General features: G+C 45.0%; 1 protein-coding gene across 1 annotated transcript in view; it reads right to left on the bottom strand.

Annotated features, from left to right (window-relative positions):
* LOC134910900 (anosmin-1-like) overlaps positions 1–17,215 on the bottom strand; it is a 35,301-nt gene that overhangs the window by 12,063 nt on the left and 6,023 nt on the right. Inside the window, exons 2-3 of the mRNA XM_063919287.1 lie at positions 14,524–14,731; positions 12,458–12,642 (exon numbers count right to left, since the gene is read on the bottom strand). Of these exons, the coding sequence (XP_063775357.1) occupies positions 12,458–12,642; positions 14,524–14,731 (393 nt within the window). The remainder of the gene's footprint in view (positions 1–12,457; positions 12,643–14,523; positions 14,732–17,215) is intronic.

The raw sequence follows: 17,215 nt of genomic DNA, 5'->3' as shown, positions 1-17,215 counted from the left end.
GCATATGTTCTCGGATCTATGTGCTTTTGTGATCGTGCCTGCGAAAACAGGTCACTTATTGGAGATTTATTTTCTCCTCCCTCTGGGCAATGTAGGCTATCGGGGACAATTGAATAAATCACGGGGATTAGCTAATTTAATTCCCCCTATGCCTGTTTATAGCACCTCTACTTCTTGTACACTGCATTGCTAACTGTTACATTCCTGGTGCTCAGAACAAGAGAGATGTTGCGTAGTGAGTCCAGAGCACCAGAACGTGACGCTGAAATAAGGTGTGGTATGGAAATAGCCCCTAGCAGCCTACCTCCATTGTTTCACCCGTGTGGTCAGTTCACGCCTGCGTGACTATGGTTTCTTGGGCCCACGGCAGCCGCGTTTGAAGGGCGGATTAGGTCTGCCCAACTCCGATGCCCCCAGGTCTTAGAGTGAGACAAGGCGTGAACCGAGACAGGATAATAACAAGGGGACCTCTAACTAAAGCAAACAGAAGGCTAGGGGCTACTAACTACCCTAAAACTAAATATATGTGCGGCACGCCGCCAAAGGAAAAGAACAACAAAGGAAATGCTGTCCACATGCCGACACAATACTGTTGTGTACCGGCGGTGACAGCATATGCAGAACCCTCTGCAAAACACCAGTAACAGATATAACCAAAGAATACAGCGTCCTAGGCCGACGGACGCGGCAAAGCCGCTACTCACGGAACCGGTACAAATACTGGCAAATGGACAGGAACCCCCAATGTAGCCGACACAGGCTCTCAGAACCGGAGGACAGGCAGAATCCCAAATGACAGACCGGTGGACACCAAGAAGCCAGATATTCGACCAGGCACAGACAAAGCCACAGCACTTCTGGACAGAAACGCTTCACGGCAGGACACGGGATCAGACACTGGATCAGACACTGGAAGCAGCTAGACAGAAGCTCAGAAACTCAGGAACTGGCAGGAACTAGCTCAGAACTCAAGAACTATCACCGGCGTCTGTGTATTGCACTGAGCCAGAATATAACAGAGAGCCCTAATTAATTATGTCGTGCAGCTGCCCTGTTGCATGACTCCAAACTGACAAGATGCAATTAGCAGACAGGTGAGGCCAAACACATGGAAACAGGCTGCAATTACACAGACTCACCACCGACGGCAAACAAGAATCTTCTAAACCAGAGCAAAGGGAAATCCTGGCCTGCAAGAGAACTATAAACATAAAATACGGAAAACAGGAATGAACCACTACCTGTGGTTCATAACAGTACCCTCTCCTTAAGGGTGAGCTCCGAACACCCCATGACACCCACGGGGAACATAAACAGAAGTATAACATAAAATACATAACCAAAATACAAAACAGGAATGAGCCACAGCCGTGGCTCATAACAGTACCCCCCCTTGAGGAGGGGTCAACGGACCCCAAAATTCAGCCTTTCCAAAATAAGGGATACAAAAAAAAACCTGACACACTGGTCTAACAGGCAAGAAAACAGAAACAAGCTGTGGCAACAGCTTGTAACAGTGCCCCCCCTCCCCCCCCCCCCCCCCTTGACGGTGGCCGCTGGACACAAGACAAGGAAAAAATATATATATTTTTTTATACACAAGGCAAGAGTCAATAATTGTTTATTTTTCTTCTTTTTTTTACAAAGTTCTTGAGGTCTGACCAAGGTAATTCCCCAAACATTGTCTGAACTGATGGTACCTTCCAGCAAGGCTGGGTTCAAATCAGAGATTGGTTTCTTAACCTTGGGAGCTGAACTTTCAGGCAAAGTATTACTGCTAGAAGAAGACAGAAAAGCACATCCTGTAGTCAAAGCAATAGGCTGAGATTTTTGTGCCGAGTTTACAGTATACGGTGGACTCTCAGCCTATAAAACGGGTGACCTAGAGGAACCTGAACCAATTTCTTTGGAACCATATCTCTTAATAACTGCATCACTGAATGCCGGGGGATCCTGAAGAATGGGATCTTCAGCTTTCATTAAGCTGGACGCCCACTCAAAAGGCTCTCCTCTAAAGGAATATATCAGATAGAGCACAAGGTTCTCTGAAGTGATGCCCAGAAATGGTCTAGACAACAAAATGGTGTAATAGTGTTTGTAAAGCGCCAGAAATTGGACTAAGTCCCCATCAAAGATTATAGATGTTGAGATATCAACAGAGTCAGGATCTGCTTCCTTCCCATCTGACTGACTAGAGTGCTTTGCTAGGACCTGGTCACTACTGACCTTACTCGAGGCTGTGACTTTCTGAAACCCACAAGGGGCAGTGACTTTCTGAACCCCACCTGGGGCAGTGGCCCTTGGAATCCCACCTGGGGTAGTGACCCTCGGAACCCCCTCTGGGGCAGTGGCTCTCGGAACCCCTGCTGGGGCAGTGGCCTTCGGGAACCCCGCTGGGGCAGTGGCCTTCGGGAACCCCACTGGGGCAGTTGGCCTTCAGGAACCCCGCTGGGGCAGTGGCCTTCGGGAACCCCGCTGGGGTCAGCACCTCGGATTCTTTTACTGGGACCGGGCCGTCGGCCTCCCTCTCTGGGACCGGGCCGTCAGCCTCCCTCCCTGGGACCGGGCCGTCAGCCTCCCTCTCTGGGACCGGGCCGTCAGCCTCCCTCTCTGGGACCGGGCCGTCAGCCTCCCTCTCTGATATCGAAACTTCTCCCGGGATTATGACCTCCGTGACTTTTGCTGAAGCCATAACCTTCAGAACCTCCACTAACGCTATGCCTCTTGAGTTCTTTCCTGGGGAAGCGACCTCTAGACCCTTCTTTGGGGCTGTGTCTCTCGCGACCCTACTTGGGGATATTACTTCAAAGATCCCTTCTGGGGTTTTGCTTCTCGAGTTCCCTTCTAGAACTATGGTTTTAGACACCTTTTCTGGGGTTGCACTTTTCAAGTCCCTACCTGGGGTAACAGCTTCTGAGACCCCTTCTGGTATTGACACCTGAGCTATTATATTCGATGTCCCTCTATAACCCAGAGCATCGGCTACTGCTCCAGGACTCTGGGCATCGGGTACCGCTCCAGGACTCTGGGCATCGGGTACCGCTCCAGGACTCTGGGCATCGGGTACCGCTCCAGGACTCTGGGCATCGGACACCGCTCCAGGTCCCCGGGCATCGGGCACCGCTCCAGGTCCCCGGGCATCGGGCACCACTCCAGGGGTTTGCAACTCTGCTTCAACAGGAAAATCAAGAGAGGAGAGAAACATTCTCCTTTGGTTCCTGAATCTATAATGGGGCTCCCAAGCCCAAGGACCCCAATTATAGGACAGAGTGCTTTTTAGTGTGGGTTGTGTGACAAGTACCTCTGCCACAGTAGAGACAGGAGTGGGTCTTGTATCCTGACTCAACTTGGCCAGAGGGCAGGACTTGTCGCCACACTTTGGCTTGCGCAACTCACAGGTCTGCAGATAGTGGCCTAAACCCCCACAATATAGGCATAAATGTACATTTCTGCGACGCAGACGCTCCTCTTCTGAGAGCCTGGGCTGCAGAAAACTTTTAAACTTTTTCTCTCCAACTGAACCTGAGGATTCTCTTGTCACCATATTGTGAGCAAGAGTCTCTTCAGAGATAGATGTACTCTCAACAACTTCTGGTAAGATAAGCAAAATTTTGGTCAGAAGGTTTTGCAGTTGCTTTAAGGATTGCTGCAAAACTTCCAGCCGCTCAGGTTTCAAAGCACTGAAAGCAGAATTCAGGGCTGAGAGAGATGTCTGCAGGGCTTGCATAGTAGGCATAGGAGGATTTCAAACTAGACAAGACAAGACTAGACAAGATTCTTAGACAAGATTCTAGACAAGATTCTTAGACAAGATTCTAGACACGATTCCAGACACGATTCTAGACACGATTCTAGACAAGATTCTTAGACAAGATTCTGGACTGGATTCTAGACAGGACTGGATTCTAAACACCGGACTGGATTCTGCACACTGAGTTCTAGACAGGACTGGATTCTAAACACCGGACTGGATTCTGCACACTGAAATCTAGACAGGACTGGATTCTGCACCCTGAATTCTAGACAGGACTGGATTCTAAACACCGGACTGGATTCTGCACACTGAGTTCTAGACAGGACTGGATTCTAGACAAGACACTGGACCAAAAAAGAAAAAACTACTATTTAGCTTTGTTTCTTTTTTGTTGTATGGCCGGTGATAATGTTACATTCCTGGTGCTCAGAACAAGAGAGATGTTGCGTAGTGAGTCCAGAGCACCAGAACGTGACGCTGAAATAAGGTGTGGTATGGAAATAGCCCCTAGCAGCCTACCTCCATTGTTTCACCCGTGTGGTCAGTTCACGCCTGCTTGACTATGGTTTCTTGGGCCCACGGCAGCCGCGTTTGAAGGGCGGATTAGGTCTGCCCAACTCCGATGCACCCAGGTCTTAGAGTGAGACAAGGCATGAACCGAGACAGGATAATAACAAAGGGACCTCTAACTAAAGCAAACAGAAGGCTAGGGGCTACTAACAACCCTAAAACTAAATATATGTGCGGCACGCCGCCAAAGGAAAAGAACAACAAAGGAAATGCTGTCCACACGCCGACACAATACTGTTGTGTACCGGTGGTGACAGCATATGCAGAACCCTCTGCAAAACACCAGTAACAGATATAACCAAAGAATACAGCGGCCTAGGCCGACGGACGCGGCAAAGCCGCTACTCACGGAACCGGTACAAATACTGGCAAACGGACAGGAACCCCCAATGTAGCCGACACATGCTCTCAGAACCGGAGGACAGGCAGAATCCCAAATGACAGACCGGTGGACACCAAGAAGCCAGATACTCGACCAGGCACAGACAAAGCCACAGGATTTCTGGACAGGAACACTTCACGGCAGGACACGGGATCAGACACTGGAAGCAGCTAGACAGAAGCTCAGAAACTCAGGAACTGGCAGGAACTAGCTCAGAACTCAAGAACTATCACCGGCGTCTGTGTATTGCACTCAGCCAGAATATAACAGAGAGCCCTAATTATGTCGTGCAGCTGCCCTGTGGCATGACTCCAAAGTGACAGGGTGCAATTAGCAGACAGGTGAGGCCAAACACATGGAAACAGGCTGCAATTACACAGACTCACCACCGACAGCAAACAAGAATCTTCTAAACCAGAGCAAAGGGAAATCCTGGCCTGCAAGAGAACTATAAACATAAAATACGGAAAACAGGAATGAACCACTACCTGTGGTTCATAACAGTACCCTCTCCTTAAGGGTGAGCTCCGAACACCCCATGACACCCACGGGGAACATAAACAGAAGTATAACATAAAATACATAACCAAAATGCAAAACAGAAATGAGCCACAGCCGTGGCTCATAACAGTACCCCCCCTTGAGGAGGGGTCAGCGGACCCCAAAATTCAGCCTTTCCAAAACAAGGGATACAAAAAAAAACCTGACACACTGGTCTAACAGGCAAGAAAACAGAAACAAGCTGTGGCAACAGCTTGTAACAGTGCCCCCCCTCCCCCCCCCCCCTTGACGGTGGCCGCTGGACACAAGACAAGGAAAAAATATATATATTTTTTTATACACAAGGCAAGAGTCAATAATTATTTATTTTTCTTCTTTTTTTACAAAGTTCTTGAGGTCTGACCAAGGTAATTCCCCAAACATTGTCTGAACTGATGGTACCTTCCAGCAAGGCTGGGTTCAAATCAGAGATTGGTTTCTTAACCTTGGGAGCTGAACTTTCAGGCAAAATATTACTACTAGAAGAAGACAGAAAAGCACATCCTGTAGTCAAAGCAATAGGCTGAGATTTTTGTGCCGAGTTTACAGTATACGGTGGACTCTCAGCATATAAAACGGGTGACCTAGAGGAACCTGAACCAATTTCTTTGGAACCATATCTCTTAATAACTGCATCACTGAATGCCGGGGGATCCTGAAGAATGGGATCTTCAGCTTTCATTAAGCTGGACGCCCACTCAAAAGGCTCTCCTCTAAAGGAATATATCAGATAGAGCACAAGGTTCTCTGAAGTGATGCCCAGAAATGGTCTAGACAACAAAATGGTGTAATAGTGTTTGTAAAGCGCCAGAAATTGGACTAAGTCCCCATCAAAGATTATAGATGTTGAGATATCAACAGAGTCCGGATCTGCTTTCTTCCCATCTGACTGACTAGAGTGCTTCGCTAGGACCTGGTCACTAATGACCTTACTCGAGGCTGTGACTTTCTGAAACTCACCAGGGGCAGTGACTTTCTGAACCCCACCTGGGGCAGTGGCCCTTGGAATCCCACCTGGGGTAGTGACCCTCGGAACCCCCTCTGGGGCAGTGGCCCTCGGAACCCCTGCTGGGGCAGTGGCCTTCGGGAACCCCGCTGGGGCAGTGGCCTTCGGGAACCCCGCTGGGGAAGTGGCCTTCGGGAACCCCGCTGGGGTCAGCACCTCGGATTCTTTTACTGGGACCGGGCCGTCGGCCTCCCTCTCTGGGACCGGGCCGTCAGCCTCCCTCTCTGGGACCGGGCCGTCAGCCTCCCTCTCTGGGACCGGGCCGTCAGCCTCCCTCCCTGGGACCGGGCCGTCAGCCTCCCTCTCTGGGACCGGGCCGTCAGCCTCCCTCTCTGGGACCGGGCCGTCAGCCTCCCTCTCTGATATCGAAACTTCTCCCGGGATTATGACCTCCAGGACTTTTGCTGAAGCCATAACCTTTAGAACCTCCACTAACGCTATGCCTCTTGAGTTCTTTCCTGGGGAAGCGACCTCTAGACCCTTCTTTGGGGCTGTGTCTCTCGAGACCCCACTTGGGGATATTACTTCAAAGATCCCTTCTGGGATTTTGCTTCTCGAGTTCCCTTCTAGAACTATGGTTTTAGACACCTTTTCTGGGGTTGCACTTTTCAAGTCCCTACCTGGAGTAACAGCTTCTGAGACCCCTTCTGGTATTGACACCTGAGCTATTATATTCGATGTCTCTCTATAACCCAGAGCATCGGCTACCGCTCCAGGACTCTGGGCATCGGGTACCACTCCAGGACTCTGGGCATCGGGTACCGCTCCAGGACTCTGGGCATCGGGTACCGCTCCAGGACTCTGGGCATCGGATACCGCTCCAGTACTCTGGGCATCGGGTACCGCTCCAGGACCCTGGGCATCGGGCACCGCTCCAGGTCCCCGGGCATCGGGCACCACTCCAGGGGTTTGCAACTCTGCTTCAACAGGAAAATCAAGAGAGGAGAGAAACATTCTCCTTTGGTTCCTGAATCTATAATGGGGATCCCTAGCCCAAGGACCCCAATTATAGGACAGAGTGCTTTTTAGTGTGGGTTGTGTGACAAGTACCTCTGCCACAGTAGAGACAGGAGTAGGTCTTGTATCCGGACTCAACTTGGCCAGAGGGCAGGACTTGTCGCCACACTTTGGCTTGCGCAACTCACAGGTCTGCAGATAGTGGCCTAAACCCCCACAATATAGGCATAAATGTACATTTCTGCGACGCAGACGCTCCTCTTCTGAGAGCCTGGGCCGCAGAAAACTTTTAAACTTTTTCTCTCCAACTGAACCTGAGGATTCTCTTGTCACCATATTGTGAGCAAGAGTCTCTTCAGAGATAGATGTACTCTCAACAACTTCTGGTAAGATAAGCAAAATTTTGGTCAGAAGGTTTTGCAGTTGCTTTAAGGATTGCTGCAAAACTTCCAGCCGCTCAGGTTTCAAAGCACTGAAAGCAGAGTTCAGGGCTGAGAGAGATGTCTGCAGGGCTTGCATAGTAGGCATAGGAGGATTTCAAACTAGACAAGACAAGACTAGACAAGATTCTTAGACAAGATTCTAGACAAGATTCTTAGACAAGATTCTAGACACGATTCCAGACACGATTCTAGACAAGATTCTTAGACAAGATTCTAGACTGGATTCTAGACAGGACTGGATTCTAAACACCGGACTGGATTCTGCACACTGAGTTCTAGACAGGACTGGATTCTAAACACCGGACTGGATTCTGCACACTGAAATCTAGACAGGACTGGATTCTAGACAGGACTGGATTCTGCACACTGAATTCTAGACAGGACTGAATTCTAAACACCGGACTGGATTCTGCACACTGAGTTCTAGACAGGACTGGATTCTAGACAAGACTCTGGACCAAAAAAGAAAAAAATACTATTTAGCTTTGTTTCTTTTTTGTTGTATAGCCGGTGATAATGTTACGTTCCTGGTGCTCAGAACAAGAGAGATGTTGCGTAGTGAGTCCAGAGCACCAGAAAGTGATGCTGAAATAAGGTGTGGTATGGAAATAGCCCCTAGCAGCCTACCTCCATTGTTTCACCCGTGTGGTCAGTTCACGCCTGCTTGACTATGGCTTCTTGGGCCCACGGCAGCCGCGTTTGAAGGGCGGATTAGGTCTGCCCAACTCCGATGCACCCAGGTCTTAGAGTGAGACAAGGCGTGAACCGAGACAGGATAATAACAAGGGGACCTCTAACTAAAGCAAACAGAAGGCTAGGGGCTACTAACAACCCTAAAACTAAATATATGTGCGGCACGCCGCCAAAGGAAAAGAACAACAAAGGAAATGCTGTCCACACGCCGACACAATACTGTTGTGTACCGGCGGTGACAGCATATGCAGAACCCTCTGCAAAACACCAGTAACAGATATAGCCAAAGAATACAGCGGCCTAGGCCGACGGACGCGGCAAAGCCGCTACTCACGGAACCGGTACAAATACTGGCAAACGGACAGGAACCCCCAATGTAGCCGACACATGCTCTCAGAACCGGAGGACAGGCAGAATCCCAAATGACAGACCGGTGGACACTAAGAAGCCAGATACTCGACCAGGCACAGACAAAGCCACAGGACTTCTGGACAGGAACGCTTCACGGCAGGACACGGGATCAGACACTGGAAGCAGCTAGACAGAAGCTCAGAAACTCAGGAACTGGCAGGAACTAGCTCAGAACTCAAGAACTATCACCGGCGTCTGTGTATTGCACTGAGCCAGAATATAACAGAGAGCCCTAATTAATTATGTCGTGCAGCTGCCCTGTGGCATGAATCCAAACTGACAGGGTGCAATTAGCAGACAGGTGAGGCCAAACACATGGAAACAGGCTGCAATTACACAGACTCACCACCGACAGCAAACAAGAATCTTCTAAACCAGAGCAAAGGGAAATCCTGGCCTGCAAGAGAACTATAAACATAAAATACGGAAAACAGGAATGAACCACTACCTGTGGTTCATAACAGTACCCTCTCCTTAAGGGTGAGCTCCGAACACCCCATGACACCCACGGGGAACATAAACAGAAGTACAACATAAAATACATAACCAAAATGCAAAACAGGAATGAGCCACAGCCGTGGCTCATAACACTAACCTTGTAATTCATCAAAAACAACAGTGATGTGTAAATCTAATCTGTAATGGGACAAGATTTGACCACTGTAGTTTGCAATTATTATTATTATTATTATTATTTATTTTTATTTTTTTTAGAAATAGTTCAAGGGAATTCTCTATATATGACTTTATGTATTGATACTGTATTATCCTGCAAGAAGAAAAATTACAGAACCTACCATCAACAGTGATAATAATGCCCCAAGGTTTTGTGCATAACGAAGTTATTAAATTCCACACTGCCACTGGAGTACACATGTAGCACTCAGATGTAATCATACACGAATAAAACTCCAGTCAAAATAGTGTATTTTGCTTGGAAAAATCACTAAATATTTATTAGAGATGTGGGCATTTCAGAGACGGACACCAGGGGCCGGATGTAATGACGCCCAAGATTTGTGGCTGTTTTTTTTTAAAGGTGCAATCACTTACAAGGCATGGTCCTGCTGGTTCTTCTGCAACCCTAGTCTCCCGTTCCCATTCAGTGCTACCCTCTGGACTCTTGCTTTATTGCTGGACTCCGGTTATTTTAGATTTCTCTGTGCCTTTCTGGGTTGCAGGATACTGTGCTTCTTCCTGCTGTTTACCTTGTAGTCTCCTGTTCAGTGTTCCTGTAATAGCAGACCTTTCTCTGGACACCATTCTCGATTAGGGTCAGGTAAGGTAAGGTGGTGGCACTGCATGCTGACTTGTCTCATCTGCATCAGGAACTGCAACTTGCGTGGGTTCGGATAGCTGAGACTGAAGATTGTATTTCCACCTTGTGACCTGCCATCTCTTTGTCAGTGCACTGCTGACCTCCTTGGAATTTCACAGCCTGGCACATCGAAATAGCCAGTTACGGAGACGTCTGTATGTCAGCCAGCTTTCCTGTTCATTATTGCTTCCTATTCACCTACGTTTTGGGAGGTCGTAACTGTCTCTTCAACTTTTTATGGGAGGTTGCCGTATGGCCTGGATGGTGGGCTCCGGATTGGGATGATCCTATGGGGGAGTGGGACCTTGTACTGCACAACATAATTACAAATATAATGAGATGTGCTATCATGCTGAGACTTGTAGTTCCAAAAAGAAAATGTAATGCCAATGCACACCTTTAGTATCAAGTGTTTCTAATCAGAATAATTATAATACACACTGCAATCTAACAAAGAACAAATAGAAGTGCTTGGCATACTTTTTGGTCAAAAAATACTGTCCTACCAACCAGTGTCCAGGTGACCTCGTCTCTGGTAGGTCCCTAACACTAAGTTTAAGTCTAGGGAGCGGGCCCCACCAAGCCAGCAAAGGCCAGCCAGGGCAGCACACTAGTGAGAGGCTAAGGTGTTAGTATGTGTTAATAAGAAAGGAGCAAAAGTTATGTGTTTAAACAGTGTTACATAGGTCAAAGGTATTAATTAAAATGCAAAAAAGTGTTGCATTAGTAAAAAAATAATAATAATAAAAGTGCTAACTTAAGTGTTATTATGTTCCACCCAGGGTCGGACTGGCCCACAGGGGTACCAGGGAAACCACCGGTAGGCCCCACTGCCTGAGTGCCCACTCCTTCCTCTAGGGATCAGGTTCCAGACTGTGCATGGTAGATATGTTGCATTACACTGCACTAGACTATTGTGTATTTCAAGCCTCTGTGGAGGCTGGCCACACCCTTAAGTATGGGACTCTATCACTGCATTCCCCTGATGGGCCCTTCATTCCCCAGTCTGACACTGGTGCCACCCCAAATCAGCTCAGCCACAGAAACTCAGGGGGCCCCATGCCCCAAACCCCCCAAGCCCTAAAACTGACAAATTGTGACAAAACTGACAGTCTGTGAATGCTAAAGACCAATACTATTAAAAAAACACTCCGGACAGGTGGAAGGGGTGCCAACACAAGCTGAAGAAGCCTCGACCTTCAAGTGTACTATGTACACAATATAGGGTACACTGTGTACACAGTATAGAGTAAATGAGGAAGGGGGGTGATCCTCCCTGATTAACTTTAGTGCAACTGAGTTCTCATTCATCTTTGAAACTGTCTGTCTGTATTAATACTGCTTACTTAGTTGTGTCTACTATTTTAATTCTGTTTGCATATTTCATTACTGTCATCTCCTGTATTCTATTTTTATTTTTTCATCTGTTACTATTTAAAAAACTCAGATGTTTACTATGTGCTCTTATTCTCCTGGCCTTTTTGTTCTTTAATTGCTTAATTGTCTCAAGGGATTGATCTATCAAATTATCATCTTCGTTTTCATGCTTGATTTTTATTGTTTTGGCTTTATATTAATTTGGTTAGGTTAATTTCATTAAATACTTGGGGAGTCTTTTTATTGCCCCTTAAATCCTGGTCGGGATACACCGTGGCCTACAAGTACATGGGACTAGTTGCATATGTAAGTCATAAGCACAAAATACAACAGTGTATACATATAGATGGACGTGTAACAAATTGTAGTGTGCATGTGCAGTGCAAAAGAGTGTTTTGTAGGGAAAAAAAACAAGATTCCGTCCAACTCTATATCAGCACCAGCACAATATACACGTGCTGTTCTGAAAATACATAGAGAATTAGACCCTATGTAGAGGTTTAAATATCTGTTTGTACAGGATGATGGCCAAATTTACATTTAGCTCAATGCATGGTTCACTTCCTGTGCTGCCTCATGTCCCTAACCTGCCAGCATAGCATTTCTTGGTTTTCACCCCCTCTTTATGCTCTCTATAAAATAAGTACATGACAATAATTCAGCCCTATGTCTGTCAAGGTTAAATGTTTAATAATGTTTATAAAATGTAAATAAAATATTTATATATACACTTTTACCCCAAGATGTAATGTATTTCTTATGTGTTAAATTCACTTCTGAATATTGCAAAGCAACCTTGATTATCATTATGATTACACTGGAAAAATCCATATTGCTAAATACTGTTGGTGACATTTATGAAATGCAGTACACAGAAATAATGTGTTGTCACGTAAGGCAACCATTAAGATCATAGATGTAATTTATTTAATTTTTTTGTATTAAAATATTCACATATTTTAAATTTCTCCTAAAACAAATTCTGTTTTCTGCCATCTGTACTAACCACAGTTATTGTCTGCCAAGGTGTGGACTGATCTTCACTGGGCTGAATACCATAATTCCATCGTCTTTGGAGGATATACAAAACTGGCTCAACGGAAATGTTGAATCTAGATTTCCAAGTTATCGCCACACTTCTGTTTGTATGTTCATCAAATATGAATTCACTGTGAGGTTTCAATGGGACTCCTGCAAGGAGAGATGTATTCTTAAAATGATAAGAATATCTTTATTGCAATAAAACTTAGATAATAGATTATCTTTTAATCATTTCAACATAAGATTAAAAGAAAAACAAAATGAGTGCTTTTAACGATTTGAGGGTGAGTTCAAAATTCTAATAATAATAATAATAATAATAATAAAGAAAGATAAAAAGTTTGAATAGGGATAAGATATGTATATAAAAGTAGGTACAGTACCTACCCTGCAACTTCAACATCTTAAAGTGAAATCCCCAATGACAATCCTTAATATGCCCCAGTACCCACATATCCCTTTAATGCTGTCTTGTTCACTAGATACACACTAAAAAAGGTTAAATACTATTATTATTCAAGCTCTCAATATAGTGTGTGTGTGTGTGTGTGTGTGTGTGTGTGTGTGTGTGTGTGTGTGTGTGTGTGTGTGTGTGTGTGTGCGTGTGTGTATGTATGTATATATTCCCTTTCAGAATCCATTTCAAGCTTCTCACACTTGCTTACAAAGCCCTCACCCACTCCTCTCCCATCTCCACCTCTCTACAAAACTTCAAACGGGTTCTCAAGACCCACTTCTTCACCAAACCCAGCCTAATCTCATCCTAAACCTCTGTTCCACGCTCTCTATGTACCCCATCTGTGTCACCCCTGTCTGTCTCCCCCTCCCCTTAGAATGTAAGCTCAGGGCCCTCTTCCCTCATGTGCTTATCCTTTTCTTACTTTAATAATCTTCAACTGTACCACATCCAGCAGTCTTCTGCCACCTGATACTTATTTCATTGTCATCTGCTGATGTAACTATGTTTATTTACCCTGTACTTGTCCTATATTGTCGTCAACTGTAAGTTGCTGTTTTCATGTTTGATTATTTGTTTATGTACTCTGTAATTGGGCACTGTGGAACCCTTGTGGCGCCATATAAATAAAGGATAATAATAATAATTATATATATATATATATATATATATATATATATAAGCTGTACAACAAAGCAGAACTATTGTGCCTAGCTGAAAACAGTTGTGTGGCACATGCCTTAAGACTGCCACACAGAGCCTGATCCTGATGATCAAAGCAGAGATGGGCAGCAGGATCATTACTCAACGTGACTGTATAGCAATGTGCGTGGCAAAGCTTATTGCTACAGAGAACCTGATGACTTTAAATGTTACAGAACTGCCATTTATGAATGAGAAGCAGAAATGTGATATATGAGGGCAATGTTAATGTGGCAGGCCGTACATTGGGGTCTATTTATAAAAGTAATAAGAGCTTTATTCCAACTACTTTCATCGTCCTCTACAAACTGTTGCAAACTCATCTGTATGGACTCTTCCACCTTCATCAAGCTGGTAATATATCCATACAACTTGCTGGTTATTTATCTGGACTAAAAACCAGGCTGTGTCGCAGTGTCGCATTTTGACACTATTGTTAACACCAACAGTATTTTGTGGAAAATGCAGCGAAAAGCGGCAAGATTTTTAGTGCTCATATTAAACCGTTCTATAAATAGAGATCCCGTGGTCACATGGATCAAGACTCCCACTCGGGGGGAATGTGTACAGACAGGATCAATGTGGAATTCTACAACACACGTAGGTGGCCAATATAACAATACCAGACCTTTCTGCTCAGTGGACGGGCAGATGGATCTCTTCCTCTTTCACTGGGGCTTGATAGTGGTCATCTTCCAACTACAGTAATCAGCATGCCTTACAATGTTACATACCAGGGCAATTGTTTGATATGTCTGCAAGTATTGCTGGCCAGCTTAATGAAAACTTTGTAGTACACCGTTTTGTCACAGTGTTTTACGAGCATATTACCTTGATGTTTTATCCATTTTACGATAATAAAATGAAGCTACCTTTAAGCATATGAACTGGCATCTGGCAGGTGAAACCACATCCATTGGCACAGCACTTCCTTTTGCCAGAACAGTCTCTGTCTGCACTGCAGCTCAGCACACAGGCAGCTGCAAATCCAGATGCTCTGTGTGGAGAAGGGCACTGCCCCTGCCTTGTCACCTGCAGGGATCTCAGGAACTCACAGCTGGTCACACACTCATGGTGGTTCTAAGTAAAGCAATGAAACAAAACTAAGAAACTAAGATTAGTATCACAAATTGATGAACAATGTAATGTTCCTGTGTAATATTCCATAAACTGGATTCATTTCAAAAGCATGGGGTTTGCTACGTTTTAAAAATGTTTTTTTTTTTTTTTATATTTACCCAATTGCAGTCTTCTTGGTATTAGTATTGCTCTAAATTGAGTAATAAGGAAATTAAGGTAACCGTATAATCTATTGAGAATTGTTCCACAACCAGTCAGTACTCGGTGAGCTACATTTACATCTGTTTGATGTTCATTGTTTGTAGGACACAACTATTAACCAAGTTCTAAATAAATGGTTTACAACAATTTACAACAATTTATTCCCATGTTTTAATATTATAATTTCCAGATTGCTTCTTTTAAAGGGAACTCTGCGGGGTAGTAGTACACGGTTCCGGTATGAATGGTCGACAATGGTAAAGTCGACACTCATTAGGTTGACCACTAATGGTCGATATTGACATGGTCAACATGGACAAATGTTCGACACATGAAAATGGTCGACACATGAAAAGGTCAACATGGATTTTTGGACGGTTTTTGGTGTCATTTTTTCCGTAACATGACCAGAAACCCCAATTAGTGTACCGCGTCCCCTTGCATGGCTCGCTTCGCTCGCCATGCTGTGGGCAAGGTGCTTCACTGCGCTCTGCACAGGTTACCGTTCCCAATCGTAGTCCACGTGGATGGCAAAGTATGAAAAAGTAAAAAAAAAAAAAGTAAAAAAAAAAAAAAAAAAAAGCCATGTCGACCTTTCATGTGTCGACCATTTGTCCATGTCGACCATGGCAATGCCGTCCATTAGTGGTCGACCTAATGAGTGTCGACATTAACACTGTCGACCATCTGAATGGATACCATAGTACACTGTACTTACTGAAAGTGTGACTATACCTAATACATAACGTAGCTAATATGCTTCAAAGATGCATAGTTTTCTGTTACAAATAATAGCTATGCCTCAAACACAATTAATTACTTTTTCTTTTTGAATGAAGCAACATAACTTTGGTAATGCATAGTTAAAACTACATGTGTTCATCCTTATGTCTTTGTGTCTGACCGTCTGTTATTGGTTCCAGAGGTAACTGCCAGGCATGTTGAGGAACTCCCTGCATCCCCGACCTGCAGTATTTTAATCCAGCCATATTTATTATAGGCTAAGTGGCAGTCGCATTGTTATTAGTTGGATTAAAGCTGGATTATTTCGAACTCATGGGAAAAAGAAGTAAACCTATAAACACAGTATGGCAGAGCCAGACAGTGTTGTGACTAAACACCAATATTTTGAAAAAAATAATGATGAAAACAGCAACAATGTTTAATTTTTTACGTTAAACTGGGTACATACTAGTATGATGTTGGCACAATTTGCCATGTGGTACAACAAATCGCCTACATAGAGAAGTGTGTACCTATGATTGCACGCTCCTGCAGGTTGCTAGCGGCGTGCTCCGGTCCGACCTGCTGCAGGCTCAACAAAAGAAATCGCTAGCGATCTAGTGCTATTTAAATGAAGGGCGGACCTATATGTCGGGAACTTTGGCCAATGCACAAGTGTATACCCAGCCTTAGTCTCAGTTATGTTTTTACAGGAGGGTGGACAAATGAAATTTCATAGGTGAGGGCCATCAACATGCCAAACATGTGGCTGGTATGGTCATGGGGGTATCCGGATGCTAGGTCGAAAGTCATTAAGTCGACCACTACTGGTCGACATGGACAAAAGGTCAATTTGGGAAAAAAGGTTGACATGAGTTTTTTACAAATTTTTTTTTCACTTTCAAATTTTCATTCTTTACCATCCACGTGGACTACAATTAGAAATAGTAATCTCTGCCTCAGCATGGCGAGAGAAGAGAGCACTGCATGGGTATGCGGTGCACTAATTGGGGTTCCCAGTCACTTTACGGAGTAAATGACAAAATTAAAACAAAAAAACTCATGTTATCCTCTTTCATGTGTCTACCTTTTCCGTGTCTACCTTTTGCCACGTAGACCCAGTGCCTGTCGACCTTTGTCAGGTCGACTCTATGATTCATTACCGGTCATGGGGACCCTGAAGTAACCAGCAAATAATGCATCAAGTTTTCATATCCTAACTGCTTGCTTGCCATACCAAAGTGACCTTTCTAGTCATGCATGGAGTGGTCCTTTAATCAACATCATGGTTATCTGTACAAAACATGACTTTATTGCAGTTGTGTTAGCAAAACTATTACATTATATTAGATCAGGGGTGGCCAACCAGTCAGAACCGAAGAGCCAGGAAAGATCTGTAGTCAAGAACAAGAGCCACTATGATGCGCGCGTCGTAGGCGCGCACGCAAAAATGGGGGCGTGGCATAGTTGTCACAAAGCCCCACCCCATTTTTGTGCGCACACCTTTCGGTATGACGTTTGTAGGAGTATGACCTCATATCATAACCCCGTTTTTTCGTC

Source organism: Pseudophryne corroboree, chromosome 4 (genome assembly GCF_028390025.1).
Source record: "Pseudophryne corroboree isolate aPseCor3 chromosome 4, aPseCor3.hap2, whole genome shotgun sequence".
Classification (NCBI taxonomy): domain Eukaryota; kingdom Metazoa; phylum Chordata; class Amphibia; order Anura; family Myobatrachidae; genus Pseudophryne; species Pseudophryne corroboree.
The sequence above is the reverse complement of the archived record's forward strand: the minus strand, read 5'-3'. Positions and strand labels throughout refer to the sequence as shown.